The 16,896-nt window shown below is 33.6% G+C and overlaps 1 protein-coding gene across 5 annotated transcripts in view; it reads left to right on the top strand.

Annotated features, from left to right (window-relative positions):
- The window catches only part of LOC149798460 (receptor-type tyrosine-protein phosphatase kappa-like), a 147,854-nt gene that overhangs the window by 119,436 nt on the left and 11,522 nt on the right, over positions 1 to 16,896 (top strand). For all 5 annotated transcript variants that reach the window (XM_089963661.1, XM_089963663.1, XM_089963660.1 and 2 more), the window contains 11 exons: positions 468 to 555; positions 1,574 to 1,647; positions 2,087 to 2,123; positions 2,780 to 2,877; positions 3,355 to 3,480; positions 12,455 to 12,597; positions 13,179 to 13,314; positions 13,750 to 13,899; positions 14,592 to 14,748; positions 15,633 to 15,706; positions 15,971 to 16,108. In XM_089963661.1, the coding sequence (XP_089819787.1) occupies positions 468 to 555; positions 1,574 to 1,647; positions 2,087 to 2,123; positions 2,780 to 2,877; positions 3,355 to 3,480; positions 12,455 to 12,597; positions 13,179 to 13,314; positions 13,750 to 13,899; positions 14,592 to 14,748; positions 15,633 to 15,706; positions 15,971 to 16,108 (1,221 nt within the window). The remainder of the gene's footprint in view (positions 1 to 467; positions 556 to 1,573; positions 1,648 to 2,086; positions 2,124 to 2,779; positions 2,878 to 3,354; positions 3,481 to 12,454; positions 12,598 to 13,178; positions 13,315 to 13,749; positions 13,900 to 14,591; positions 14,749 to 15,632; positions 15,707 to 15,970; positions 16,109 to 16,896) is intronic.

Genomic DNA, 16,896 nt, shown 5'->3' with positions numbered 1-16,896 from the left:
CTTGGCACATTTGTACGTTTGAGACTACAGGCACATCAGTGCATTCAGTATTGCAATTTATTTTTATACCGCCGGAATTCAACTGGAAATGTATACATTTGGACATGTGATAAAAGGTTTTAGGCTTATGTGGATTTAATATTCACTTGGCATTATAGGGAATTCAATTATTTGTTGAACTTTATAAAGCATCTTGGTTTTTGCTCTTTTCTGTTCTTTAGTCTGAGACCATATTGTAACAACTGTCCGTCGTCTCGTCGAAATTTCAAGTTAAATATTCGGTAAAAATACCACATTATAGTCTTTTCCTTAACATGACATCGAAGTGGTCTGTATATATCATATAAATATTTTTCCTGATATGATTATTTGTTAAATAAGTTGCAACAATCAAGACTAATTATTGCTTAATATAATGACAAAAAATCCAAATTCAGAAATCAACCTTGCTTCTATCATTTATCTAGAAATTGCCGTCCGGTCCACAGTTCCCGACAACTATTGCTCTTCGTCCTGAAAATAAGAACAAAAATAGATATAAGCAGCTTTATGCATGTAAGTATGAGTTGCTGCATTTCTTCTGTTTATTGTCAGATTAATTAATCTAAGTGTACATTTGATATATAGAATTGTAAACAGAACTGATCCTCTGTTAAGTCTGAGTAGATCGAAATTGCATTTTCATTTTATTTTTAAGAAAGGACGATAATTTGGACCAAGAGATTCTTAATACACTCTTGTTTATATAATTTGGAGAGTACCTTATATTTTAGCCCGAATTCCGTTTATTGGGTTTTTAACCTTTGAATGAATCTTAAGGATTTTTGATGTAAGCATCCTCCAACGACCAGAAAATGTACAATCTTCTCTTTGAAGTTTGTCACAACAAATTACACTTCTCCTGAAAAGACTTGAAAGGATAAGGTCATTTGCACCATAATAAGTGATAATGTACAGTATGTAAAACTTTTGATAGTGGATTTACTATACATTTTATTCTGCATTTTAACCTTTTCTTTATGGAGCAACTTAAAGACCCGATAGAAAACGTCCATTATAGATTACATTTATGAATAATTTCCTTAACTACTTTACATTAACCTCATTATTCCTAAGCAATATACAGATCTATCTTTGCTGAGTGTACATCATTTTATCAAAATGATTATGAATCCTTATATAGAATATACGGCTTGCCAAAGCCACAACCAAACAGTGCTACTTAAAACACCATATTGTTAAACCTACGTTGCTCTGGTAAAGTAGGTTTTTTGTAAATGACACTTGTTTCATTTACTGAAACTCGAAGATGTTCTCTTGTGTTCTCGTTTATCAGAGTTACAGGTATTATGGTTACTTTTCCAAGATATAACAAGAATATATAATAGTTGTCTGAAGTTTGATTTATTTGATTGACGTCATTGTTGTTATGTACTGCACAAATATATATAGTATATCATTTCATCATTGCTTTTGTGCGTCAAATGTAACAAACGTCGTCAAAATCTAAATAATAAAGAGTGATCTGAACAATAGTGACAATTGAGACTCGTTGTTTTCTTATACCTGTTAGATGACGTAAACAGAGTCATATTGAAGCCTCTGGGTGACGACCAAAACGACTACATCAATGCATCCTTTATTGACGTAAGTTTCCTTCAGGGTATGCAGTTTTGGGCTTTGAAACTGGCATGCCGTTATAATTTGCTTTTTAAAAGTATTGTAAGAAATACTAGACCGAAACGATAAACTCAAAATCTACAATGTGTGGAACTGACAAACTGATCCTACGCAAATACGCACAGATAACAAATGAAAAGTAGATTGTGTTCACGTTGATCCATATTGATCGTATTCGTTTATTTTTCTTCAGATTTATCTAACCTAAATCATTAACTTGGATCATCATGTCCAAAGTTTTAATAAAGATTCGTATATGCATTGCCTGGATAGTTTGTTACAAATTTGGTGCAAGTATCGAGCTAAACGTGACGCCTATATTAACAATACTTAACGAAAGAATCTCACTTCCTCATTCTCCTGTTGTCTCCCTGAATTCTATCCATACTATTGTTCTATCTTTCAGGGTTATTCTCATCAAAAGATGTATATCGCTTCTCAAGGTAACAATTTATTTCTCACTACATTTTTTTCCTGAAAACGATTAATGTTTTGTTGCTTATGTTTTGCAACACTGATTTATCAAACAAAGCTTTAGAAATTTATCTTAATGGACAACGTATTATATTTCAGTGGATACTGTTTTTATGATAATAAGCTTAGCGATACATTACAGATTACCTGTTTTATTCAGTTTAATTTTGCTGAATGTCTTCAACAGGTTCAGTCAAAAGGTCTGCCTGTTCCGATCCAGACTGAGCAATACGGATCGACCGTGGCATTATAGCAGTTTGTTTCACCCTTATATATAATGCACCCTAGGCCATTTGGCAGAATTAGCCAACTAACAGTCAGTTGTACTTCAACATCATACATTGCAGCTCTAACTTTACATTAACGCGTGCACAGATCAGCAAAATGCGCACGGCCAATACGATAAAAGAGTAGACTTCCTCTGAATAATAAAGCTAGCATCACTTTTTAAAGCAGCAAGATCTATGTTTGACGACAATGGTTCCATTTAAATCGTATATTTCGTATCTCAGTTCTTTAATACATAGGTAAATAATACGTAATTATGAAATTATGGACTTGTTTAATAATGTACTATGCTTTGTAGGCTACCTTTACGTTTACATGCATAAGAATTTTACTTCAGGTACCACCAAAGACAATCTCAATGATTTTTGGCGGATGCTGTGGCAATTTCACGTAGAAAAGATAGTGATGCTAACTGAACTATTTGAAGGTGGAAGAGTACGTAAACTAAATTATTTAACTTCTATAGAGGGCATCAATATTTACAAGTTTTATATATGAGAAATGGCCCTTGACAGTACAAGTGAATGAGTTATTCTACTGTTAGAAGACCTTAGTGAATTCTTTTGCTATTTGATAATGGAATAATATAAAAATGTTCTTTTCATTGTAGAGATAATAAAGTTTCCCATAATATTTATTATTTGTTTATTTACTTTAATTTGTTTTCCTGTTTCTGATTTGTTATTGGTAGTTTGGTAGAATTTTGTGGAGTGGGGGTGGTAATTAACATAAATGATGTATGGAAATTTCCTCTGGCGTGGTCTATGATGATTCCACCAGTTTTAATGTTTATATTAATCATTGATAACAAAGAGAAAGCCAGCTAATGGTACCTTTTCCTCGAAATACTAGCTTACATGGAGCAATGCAAATATCTGAGCAGAAAACCGTTTATGTTTTATACATTTACAGCATAAATGTGAACTGTATTGGCCAGAGGAGGAAGGACAAGCAAGAACGTTTGGAAGTGTTGTTGTGCGACTACTTGCTACAGATGTGTTTGCTGACTACAAACTTCGAAGACTAGACATGTCTATGGTAAGAGCAAATATAAAATCAGATTCTAAAACTGGTTCAAGATTAGTAAGGCATAATTACAATAACTAGTTGGCATATATACTCTCTCCATGTTTCAACTTTTTATAGTTATAAGTTCGCATGCACCAAGACTCTCTTACTCTTTCTGGGACCTTGCTTCACTTGTTTGGGATCTAACTAATTATAATATAGCATACCAGTGCATTTTGTAACTTTTGCATATTAATGAAAGTATTGTCATTTTCTTGATTCTAGTTATCCTTCCAGAACCGGATCATGTGCCAATGAGGAATAACTTTTTTCAAATATCTATTCGAAACATATTGATAAATAACAAGACTTAGGAATAATATTGCAAGTAAAAGGACATAGATTTGGACAATCTTGTGAGAAAAGACGAAACATCTTTATAAGATATTGTGCATGAAAATTGAAGTCGCTGACGTTACATGTGAATGATTAATCGAGCGAATAATCGAGTGATAATATTAACAAAGAGGTAATTAGCGAGTATAGTAGCAATGTAGATCACTAATGATACATTAGTTCGAATGATGTCATTGATATTGTAATATATGAATGAAATGCAAAAGCGTTTTGCAAGAATGCACACGTTTCAGAAGGTGACGAATCTAGTCGGTATATGCAATGTTTGCGCAGTGTGCCAAATTATTTACATATCAAGACAAATTAACTATGGAGTCAATATACGGGCAGTTTAAGACATTTTGAGTCTTTGGACTGCATTGTTAATGATCTGGTAATTTGTGCGGTGGTATACTACTTAACAATGCTCAGAGTGCAGTGATTTGGAAACAATATTGCAATGAAGACAAGTATATTCAACATAATATATATGTTTGATGGGAATTGATAGTATAAGGCCTGCTGAAAAGGTTTGGTTACAACTTACTGTCTAGAGTTTGTAATTTATTATCGCAGGTGACACTTGTGATCCGATACCTCATTAGCATATATCCTACGTACATATATCCAAATAAATTCAGCAAACTCACGGTTCAATCTCGCACAAACGCCTGTTATATATTGATATGTCCAGCACGAACGAACGCCGTTTGTTTTGTGATCAGCGCAACAGAGTAATTATGTACCTAGATAAAATTGCAATAGTTTTGACCATGTGGATTGTGAACATGTATATATATGTTTACTGCATCAGAAACGCTTGTTATATCTTTTAGATGTCCATGGCTCAGCTTTGTTATCTACGGGCAAAATAAACGATGGTGAAAACGTCCATCGGTGTACGCCCACGAATAGAATCATGTGGAAAAAACAAAAGTTCATTCTGATGAACTTCGTTGGGTATTCTCACACTAACATCAAACCATCCAAGAGAAATCGAGTAGGTCATTTTGCCACAACGCTTCTTTAGCCAATTCTGCTCATTCATTAACACTGATGACGTTTGCCTCGCTTTTGTCCTACAGCAGCTTCACCTTTCCAGTAACCGCGAGAACTGTAGTATACTTTGCATAGGATCAGTTTAGAAATTATGCACTTTTTATATACGTTTCTTTGCTAATTAAATTAATAGATCTTGCATCCAATGAGAGTCGTATTCGCAATGCCTGTTTTTGATATCTCATCTTGCTGTTTTATCTCCGAGTATATCATTAATTTCATTCAAGTCATTGATGAGATTTATATCGGCTCGTCGATGTGCACGGATGCCGTCTGACTCTTAATAATTAACTCGGTTTACAAGGCTGTATCCAGGCTTTGATTGGTTTTAAAATCAATTTGATTATGGAATATTATTCAGAGATGTGCTTTTCACCAGAGTATTTGATCCGTGATATTCCAGTTAGCTTCATTAAAGCATCAGGAATACAACCGCTGGCGACGCTTTTTATTGAATGTGATCTTCTTTGCTCCATGCCAAACACGGGTTTCAGAGATCCCACCGATGATGAGCTCTGAATCACTTTCCAATGAAACATTTCATGTTTAAGGCGAATTCATTAATGGGATGCATCGTGTTGTTGTAAATACAACTCAGAGCGTCAAAATGATCGTTACAGTCTTATCAACGAATCCAGAATTAATTGTGATTTTCTTTACACCACAAACGGAAGGGAAACCACGCAAACTCGAGATTGCACTATCGTATTTGTGCGTGTTTTACATTTAGTATCAAATCATAATCGTCTTTACGTGAATAACTCGCTGGTGTTCTCGCCAGACAAGACCTCAACTTCAAGTATGTTATAACTTCCACAAGCGTGTATGACATTGAATAAAGTAATGATTAGGTCAGAAGAATGATTTCGTTGGTTACTGGCAAAGACATAAATTTTCATATTTGAATACGAGCTCAAACACATCATCATTATATCAATTGAAATTCCACATTGTATGGTTAACGTTAAACACTCGTTATTGATCCACATATATTTCTGAAAATAAACAAGTTATGCGTGCAGGACCTGAAGTGTCCGGATACTATATCACGCTAGAAATTGTCTTAATGCCCTCAGTGATTCAGATTAATTTAAAATGTGAAGTCATCAGTGGCAGTCATGAAAGAACAACTTCCATAAGCGTAGCTGCTCAAGGTTACATGTTCTTTGGGTTTTCATTTACTATTGAATACCACAGAATCTGATTTATATTGCACTCTGTGGCACCTTAGTATCTTCTATGCCGCAAAGTCCGGTTGAAATAATTTAATTTCACCCTTGTCGACCAGGACGATGATATGATCGATCTCCGCTTTGAAAAAATGTCATTATAAATCTACATTACATGTACAATTGTGTAATCTCAGTGCGTGCTATTTACATGACACATTGCGAAAATCACCTTAGGAATGTTGTCAAATAATGTTTTACACCCACACCAAATATCCAATCGGTTCGCACGAGCTGCATCGACCAATAAACAAGTTGCAATGAGTATCACTGGTAGCATCAATCACCTGGATGTGGATTATTAGAGGTTGCAGTTATTCAACATCGAGCACGACGATTAGTGACTTGGCAGCCAAAGAAAGAACTTTGGTAACTTTAATGTCCCTGAAGTGTTATCTTGCTTTGTCGCACTAAGCTAATCAAGTGGTTTCGGGGTCAAACATACGGAGTCATTTCCAGTTACCTGTGCTGGAGAAAGAGTCAATGTGACCACGCAATCCTTTCGTATAGCTCTTTCTATCTTTGTAATCTGCTTTGGTTTAACACTAACTTTTACATAGTGATAAGACATTCATATTTGAAAACGTGACATGTTCAGGTAATAATTTCGCAAATAGTACTAGTTTTCCGCTGATGCATCAGTATCCCGCAATCAACCACATACACTCTCCATCAACCTCAGCTTATCAGAGAGATTCCCATCAATGCATTCGTACCTATTATCAGCAAGCCGATTAGTCGCAGTTCATGAAAGCTCAAATCTACCACAGAATGCACCGGATTTTCCACATGTGTCAGTGAAGTTTTCTAAATCGGGTATAACTGAGTGAAATCCTTGATAAGTCTCAGACCTTTATGTTGTTCGCAAAGCTCATCAAAATGTAAGGTTGCAATCCATGTATTTACTTTGCAAAAGTTTATCAACAAAGCGACGGGGTTGCGGGTCAAGGACATCAGGTTATGCACATTGAATTATTCGATATGATCTACAGTTTCGATGGCGTCCTTGTAAAATATAATGGATGGGCTGATGTATCTGTTACAATTGTCACTTTATCTAGCGAGTCAGGTAATTGTCCTGGCAATGTCACCTTTGCTTAAATATACCTCGATGTTCTTTCCATCAATGAAAAAACGTAATTTGCTGATGAGAGCCACGATGAGATTGTTAGCAAATCCATCAGTGGCATCAGGGTCGATATTAATATTAGTGTATTGTACCAGTTTTCAGAAGATTTTCTAGAAAGCCTCCTCACAAGAAAGAAAAAGAAAAGGCTACGATTAACGCACTTGTAATTTGTTTCGATTTGTTCCATTATAATCTTTGGTCGGATATTAGAATATGTCTTGTTTCAATCTATCTTCAATGACTCGTCCATGAAAAGCGGGATCAGATATTTATTCAGAGTTGTCCGTTATTTATGCACTATCGCCTTCGTCCAATTCCTTTCTGGTGATTTCACCACTCTTCCATAATCAGTATGTTCCGATTACCTCAGTTTCAAGCAATGAATCCGTTAGACGTCGTTGAGTGGATTCACTATGATTTTACTGAAGGTTCAGGCACTGTTTCTGCGAATGGAAGCATAATTTCCATTGGTTCAGCCGTCGGTATTCAAATCGCCAATAGTCATAGTTAATCTTGAATCTATTAAACCGCTCACGATCACAAATTTGTGAACTGAACGGCAGACACGTTTTTGGTGCTATCAATGACTTGATGACATTGCAACTTGTTTAGTGATGCTCACAGCTAAGAAATTATAAAATTAACGTATACCTAATCACACAATTATGCATGGACTTTTACTTCGTAAAACGCATTAAAGCATTAAAGCAAAGGATTGAATTTCACCTTCGGCCCTCCTTAATAAGCCAATATCAACCAAACTAACTCTCGGAATTCGCTGCAATTTAACTGTCGGCATATTGATTTTGCCGGGTTTGTTTGTTATAGGCGTCCTGAGTTGTATGACTTATATTACCCCGTAACACAAACCCTAAAAGTAGCAAAATCATGCAGTATGGAATAAGCTGGTCTTTTCAACAATTAGAATATAAAAGCTTTATTTTAATACGACTGACCCCATGAATCAACCATGTTTCCAATTCACACTGTGGCAGTACCCCAACATTAGAGTAGAAACTTTACAATCATGTTTTAGATGAATTCATTCAAAGTTTCAATAGTACCCAAACCTATGCAACCATAACCAAAATAATATAACTAGTATTTGTGAACAAGAAATCTGGCCAAAATTCCAGGTCCCCCCTAAAACAAGATAAACCCATATATTGCAGTAATACATATTCTAAATATACAACAAAATGCTAAGCTATATATTTATTTCATTTACATGTGTGTGTTCCTTAGTACATTTAAGACGACTGGATTATTGTAAATCACTTCTGTCTGGTTGGTCTCAGTATCTACTACAGCTGTTGCAAAAACGTCAAAACACGAATGCTGGAATCAAAACTATGCGAACCGTTTTTCATCAAAACAGAAGAAAGTAGTTTTCATCCGTTTTGATGAGAAGCAGTTCATTACTTTATAAATATAGATATACCCAGACTATCTCTCTTTTCAAATACAGTAATATCGACACAATTCGCCCCCCCCCCCCCCCCCCCCGCCCCAATTAAACAGCCTTGCTAGTTTTGCATTTTCAGCAAATAGTTGACATAACTGGAGTATTTGTTTCAAGTCATATTCCTGAATCGGTCGAATTATCTTATAAACTTATTATTTCACTTCAGAGCAACGATGAGATCGTTGCAATTTGTAAAAACAAAGTCGGATCTCAATGCTGCTTTCTATGGAATATAAATAACATTATTCACTATTGAGTAAGTCTTGTGGACAATTTAGAGAAACAAACTATATATGATATTCCTGTGGACTACAGCACTATGCAATAACAATTGATTGGTTCAATTAGTTGTTTCTGGAATCGTGTTGCAGTATTTGCTTTCATGTTTTATCTAATATTGTAAAACGCTTAGAGCTTCTGAATCTTAATCGTTTTTCCACGTCCACATTATTATTATTATTATTATTATTATTATTATTATTATTATTATTATTATTATTATTATTATTATCTTAATATTAGTATTAATATTAGTAGAAGTACTAGTAGTGGTAGTAGTAGTATCATTATTGTACATCCAACCATTGACTTTTTAACAAACCAAGGCTGCTTGATGATCTAAAAGAAGGAAACAATGTTCGCCGTCTTTTGTTCATTCTCTGTGGTACATGATATCATTATATTTCATGTCTCGATCAACATTACTGCCTCATTACTCACAGTGTCCCCTCGCCAAAACACAGACAACCGCAAAATCAATTTTAGTCAAACTTTTATATTTGCATACCGCACCCATTTCAACTCTGCATATGAAGTGGTTTATATTTCACAGCAAATAGGGTGTGTGACCGCTGTCATAAGGTGTGTAGTGTTAGTGTCGCACAGGGTCATCGTTTTGGGCAAAGTTCTCTTAGATGTCGAATCTAAATGTACTAGATTTTCCTTAATTATGTTAGTGTTTCAGTGCAATAAAACTCAAATAATACAATATAAACTAAATGTTAATATACAATTACACTCTCATACAAATTTTATTATTCAAACTGGTTTTCGCTAGAATAGTTAAATAATGAATGGTATCTAACATAGATGGTAGCTTGAGCCTGGAAAACGGATAACATTTTGTACAACGGTAGTAAAGCAGGACAGCTCACTTTGACTTTTGTGGCAAATTACAATAAGCATGTTCAAATGCATAAAGGTTTACACACTGAATAAAAAAGGTAAGTTCTATGTTTCACGTCTTTTGTGCTAGGTACGAGATCAGTTGTAAGGGTAAATACTAGTGCACTCAAAGTCCCTCTTTTGTTAGAACCATGGGCCATGTTGAATATCATACATGCATTGCGATTAAATATCAATAACCATACGAAGGGACAATGCAATAGGAAAATACTGCTCAAGAGAGAGCCTCTTCCTTACCGTACAATGAGACTGATCCCTCTCATGAAAATTTAAGCTATGTCTTTGAGGCGCTGTATATCGTTGTGGCAGTATGAAATAATCATGGTAACGTATGGCGGATACATAGGTCATGTCGTCTTGAGATATTTTTATCACCACCAGGCTAATGGAGTTTCCAAACTAATACACTTTTTCCGTCTTATTCAAGATACCACTCTAGAACTGAACAGATATACCATGTTTCACTTAATCTTATATATCAGTAGGTAAAGGAAGATTAAAATGTGTTACATATGGAGCTCTTGATCTGATATGAAGCGCTCAAGCATTGCAAAAACATTAAATGTGACATATTGACATTCCTAAATGTGAAGAATTGTGCTTGTATTAGAGTCATCATTCATCCCAAAATATAACTGAGGATTATATAAGTATGTTCATCAAATTATTTTCAGCCTTTTTCAGGTTAAATAACTAATACGGAACACACCTAAAGTGTAAGACAATATATTGATAGTAAGGTTTGGTCATTGGTACAACAATTAGTACATAATCAGCATACATGGAAATTAAGTGCCAATGTAAAAATAAAAGATTGTACCATATGCAAGCTTATTCATGACGAAACTGACATGAATACTGTCAGTTAGTTGTCTCACAGAAATATATAGGGACCAAGAGATCCTATATCGTCAACTAAATGTGAGCTTCTAATGCTCCAAAAATTGTAAACAAGAATTGACATTTGCCTAAGTGGAACATGTTTAATGTACTTATTATTAATTGTAAAACCTTAATTAAATTGGTCTCTTTGAAAACTTATAGTATAATTATAAGAAGGTAGGTTATCAATTATCAAGTATAATTATTCATTGGAATATGGTATCAGCCGATCCTAATTTGAAAGTACTAAATTGCAATATATTACCATACATAAGCAAATACGTGATGACATTTACAATTTGGGATATTGTAAGTGCATACATTCAAATATATGTATAACATATCAACATTAGAAACACTAATGTCCTATATGATGTACTGAAATTGAACTTCTGATCCCAAACATTAAACAATATGTACCTTTACTCATGTTGGATATGTAACCATGTTAAGCTGATCATCTGTACATACTTAATTCAAATAATCTGTTTAGAAGATTCCTGGCGTAATTGTTTAGAGTGTCACTTAACAGTTATAATTAGTAATTAATAATGCATAAAGTGAAATAGTTCAATCTAAACGGATATCATCTTATGACAAAATGTAAGAAATTGCCAATCAATGTCGTAACTAAAATCAACAACGAAAAGGAATGCATGTTATGCTAGACTTACTTTTCGTCCTGTTTTCTTACATCTGAGGCAACAAGACGTGGGAAAAGTTTATTTTATTCCTTTGCCCCTGACTTTTGACACTTTTCATACTCTGATATATTAAAATGGATTCGTAGACAATTCGAGGACGAGCTAAGATTGAACTTTCATTTTCATCCTCTATTTAAGTAACGAATAATTATGTTGTTAAAGAATTACTGAAACTCGTACAAGCAGATAATTGTTCCAGATATACTCATCCAGTCAAAAATACATGCATTAACTAAATGGACCCGTAACAACTTGTATAGATGACATAAAGGCACTACGTGAACTAGAAATATGCTTTCATGTGTTTTGCATAAAGTGCTCATTTGCATAAAGTCCTCATCCGACCTTGAAATATTATTTTTGTCTCACATATTTCAAATATATGCACTATCCCAAACTGCTTTAGGAGTAGAAAAACTTAAGTATCCGCGCATGTCAGATTTAGCATGAAATAAGACAATCATAGTAATTCCCTAAATTTATACAGATGCTACACATGGTTGAGACTAATAAACAAATTGCAATCCTTTCACTAACACATGATACACACTGAGAGTTCAAACAATAAGACTGCAGAAACATAAATCATAATTTGTTCCTAGATATAGGTTTAGACCTTACCCACCTCAGCTGAGCCATATGCGAGCACAAATTACAAAAAGTGGAACACGAGAATTGTGTTCTACAAACAATCGGTATTTGATCGTACTTTTGTCATAAAGAATCAAATTAGTTTTCATCTTTTATCCACTTTTTGTGCTATGAAAACTCATCGGTGCAAGAACTTTTTGACTGGAATGAAGAGACGTATCAGAAGGTGTACATGAATATTTAGATTTGCATTTGAAACAAGATGGTTATTGTTGACATAACAAATTCCTCCTGTAGCAGATTTGGTAAACTAAATACTATATTTGTGGTAGACATAAGATACTTAGTCGTTAATTTGTTTCAGGGTAACAAATCTAAACAACTGACTCAGTTCCACTTCACGGCGTGGCCAGACAAGGGTGTACCGAAGGCCGCATCTTCCATTGTGCAGTTTTGGAACACAGTGAACAAGGTACCTACAAAGGAACCCGTCGTTGTCCATTGCAGGTACAAAGCGGTTTTAACTACTCATAACTTCATAAATAAGAACTGAGTTTTTATATGGTTGTTAACATAGCAGCTTTTTTCGAAACCAGATGATGTAAATATTGATCTTACACTTAACGACAAATACTTGTGTTTAAATAAATATATCAAATATAAAGTAAACAGGTTAATTTTCTCTGTTATTCCAAATATAGCAATGCATTGAAAACTAATGTTTCTACTCAGTGCGGTTATTGACCTGTAATGAATTGTTAACTTATATTTTGCATAATATATATATATATATATATATATATATATATATATATATATATATATATATATATATATATATATATATATGAACTCGGAACACTCTACATTAAGCATGATTGTTTTAAAACATTGTGCGCAGTAATTATATGTTAGAACGAGTCTTTTATGAACTAATGGTCCCCGTTACACCTTTTGTTAATGGTGATGTCATGGTCAACATAAAACAAATCCATGTTAATTACTTGACTACTGGCATGATTTGTGAAATAAATGTGTGTTTAATCACTCATTACATGATCATTATGTTTTTTAATCAATGAATGTAGTGCCGGAATCGGTCGGACAGGAACATATATAGCTTTAGACTACTTGGTTAGCCAAGGGAAAACAGAGGGACAGGTGAATGTATCTGCATGCGTCTCAAACCTAAGACTTCAAAGAGTGAACTTAGTGCAAACACAGGTCAGCATTACAGTACACTGTATTCATCATCTGTTTTATTACTTAAAATATTATTTTCGACCTCACTTGCCTGTCGCATCAGAAAACGGCAATTAAATACCTGGTAAGTGTCCTCATTAAAAGCCCCAGAAGAAATAATTAATCAAACATTTGCTGTACATACTGATATTTTATTAACGTAATCAAAGCAGCTATATCTAAATTAGAAGGATACAAATCAATATGACCATGGATAGATACAACATATAAGTTTAAGGCATTGTCAATAACGATGAAGATAGATGATGTACAAACTCCACTAAGCCCATCTCTGCCACAATGAATAAATATTGTTTTGATATACTTGAAGTTAGAAAGTACTAATTAATCCTTATGAATTATCTTTTCATATAACAGTTTAAATTCTGGTAAGAAGTTGTGTTACTTTGATTCCAGGAGCAGTACATATTCTTGCATGAGGCCTTGATGGAGGCTTTGATGCTGTCTGGGACGGCGACTACATCAGATAACTTTCCTAAAGTTTACAGTGAGCTATTGGAATTTGATCCTGAGAACCGGAAATTTAAGTTGCAACTTGAATACGAGGTTGAGACTTTGTACTGGTTTCTGTTTGATTAAGGATTATTTCAATGTTATTAAAAATCTGCCTCCAATATTTTATTTTAAAGATTAAATCTAAATCACAAAATTGAAAACATTAATGATAAATATCAAAATTGTTCAAGTGTATTTTGGATGTTCTCGATATTACCTGAGACAGAAAGATTATCGAACAAGATATAAAAATATGGTTATAAAAATATGTTAATCGTGTCTGTATCTTTACCATTAACACCTTATTCATCATATTTTGCTTCTTGACAGCTGTAAGACATTAAAATGCAGATTAGGAATAGGTATTATTAGATCATTGTCATCATTTCAATTTGATTCCTAGAAAATTAAAAAATATCATAGAAAATATGAAAATTATTATTCATAGTTGGTTACAAAACGATTATGAAGATACGTTTATCAAGCATTAATGATATGTGTGTCTGCGTGCATTAACATGTTGCAAAAGTAGAATATTCAGGTTTTGCAGCAGCAGATAGAACATGTTATAAATTTTAACTTTATAATTTCTTATTTAAATAATATTTTAACCAATGAACTAAAGAAAATAAACACGTTTGAACACATCAGACTATAACTAGTGAAATATATTTGCGACAATTATTCTTATCTTAGTTAATAGTTCGCATAATAAGGAGACCGTAACTTTCCTTGTCTTACAGAGGTTGCACAATGAAGTTGTAAACCACGAGGCAGTGTACGCTACTATCAAAAGGGATGACGAAGAAGGAGAGGAAGGGAATTCAAATCAAGACGAGTTCACTGCTGCCAAGCATATCGAAAATAGAACTAAAAATAGACATGACAATATTTTACCCGGTAATTTGTTACATTCCATTGACATACTGTTATATTCCAAAATAATTTTATTTAGCTAGATTTACAGAATAATCATGTAAGTTGTATTAAAACTGGCAATATCACAAATGCAAATACATCCACACACCATTTGAGTGTCTACACATTTAAGATATCAGAAAGCAACAAAAAAGGCAAATTATCTAGATAAACTTTAAGTTAGAAAAAACCTAAATGAATCACAAAAAATATTACACGTTAGGAATTGAAACCTATTGGTCACGCGATCGTGATCTATTAGTTACAAGTGTTTCACTAAACAAACATCACATAAGACATGGATGCAGGAGAAAAAGAGAGATATATCCCAAACAAAAGCAATTCTGTTGACTATGACTAACTGTGATTTTTACTATAATTCATTGACGTTCCAAAAATGCTTGTGAATCTCGATAACATAAAAGGACACACTTAACTTTATAAAAGATGATTGTGCCAAGTGTAACTTATGATCTTTCTACTTTGCTACGACCTAATGTTTGTTTTGTTCCAGAAATACAGTTATTGTTTAATCAAGGCTTCATAATTTACTGACCAGGGAAATATTTTGTTCTCATGAACATTTTGAATGCCTAAACTGTGTCTACTAATATGTTTCTTCTGTGGTGTTGTAAGCATATTTTGAATGAATCTTTAACCGAAAATGCGCATAATGTTGTAACAATATGATGTTTGGATTAAATTGAAATTCACTCTGTTCCATTCCATATATTGATTTTTCAATAATATTTTGTGTGTACCATTCACAAAATTTCTTTCTGTAATTAAATTTAATCTGAAAACAGAGAATAAATTGGAACAATATGACTTGAGTTTAAATATATCGAAAAAAATTTACTTTTCAGCTGACCGACACAGAGTTTGTCTTAATACACCAGTCTCGGGAAGAAATGATTACATCAACGCGGTTGTACTACCAGTGAGTATGTCTTTACATGTATTCCAAACAAATAATTCATTTTACAACCTTTGCCTTCTTAATGCTGTATTTAAGCTATTCCACTACTTATACTGACATAAACGCTTTTATTTATGTCTGCAGCAAGGTTTTCTGTGCATAAAAATGTATTGCTTTAAGAAATTATGTCTTTACACATACACACTAATCAATGTCGTATCAATATAGAGCATTAGGCGACCGACGTTTTTTGTTTCGTTATTAAGTATCCTTTTTCCGTTCTAGAGTCACAAACAAAGAAAGGCATTCATTATGACCCAAATGCCTCTTAACGACACGGTTATTGACTTCTGGAGGATGATCAACGATTTTGAAATAAAGACGATCATCATGTTCAACTCAGAGAGTTCCAAGACAGACAATGTACGGTGATACCATTTCATAGTACACAAGCAAGGTTTATAAACAAGACATTTTAATACAGTCACATAAGACAGATCATAATAAGCAAGTGAAAATTAACCTGGCTTTGGGTGACGTTTCTAAAACGGTGTGTTATTATTAGGTAAACCATCAACCTGGATACTTACCTCAGGATATAATTCATTATTTGTGCCAGAAAGAAATAATTTATTAATGAACAATGATGTTTAAATAAATAATGCCAGGATGAATTTGATTGCGTTGATTACAGTTCATTTAGATGGACTTTGACGGCATAAGGTCTTATATTAGTTATTAGTATTATGTATTGATCTTAATACGCAACATACAGTTATATATACTCGCATTACAATAACCATATGTTTTAAAATGACACACCATAGAAGGATTATATTATATTGTTTTGTCACATGCCAATAATAGGAGTGCAAAAACTTACTTCGTAGCTTATTTCCATATTTATAAACTCCCACAGGAACTATTGCAGAATAAAAAAAACGTATTAGGACGTATATACATGGTCATACACGGCATTAAGTGCTTAAAGTGCAAGATGTTGTGAAGTTTAATTGTCCAAATGTGATGATAGTGCATTTCATGAATTGTCATATATACTTCTCCCTAAGTTGATCTCAGGATAAAATATATTTTTGTTCGTAGAAAAGTGTATCATACACCATACACATTGTCTTCACTTATAACGGACCTAAAATTCACTGAATTCGAACAAAACGTATTCAGCGACAAATGTGTTCATGGCAAGAGCT

Source organism: Sinohyriopsis cumingii, chromosome 6 (genome assembly GCF_028554795.1).
Source record: "Sinohyriopsis cumingii isolate HCF-2022 chromosome 6, ASM2855479v2, whole genome shotgun sequence".
NCBI lineage: Eukaryota > Metazoa > Mollusca > Bivalvia > Unionida > Unionidae > Sinohyriopsis > Sinohyriopsis cumingii.
This window is presented reverse-complemented; position numbering and strand designations above follow the sequence as displayed.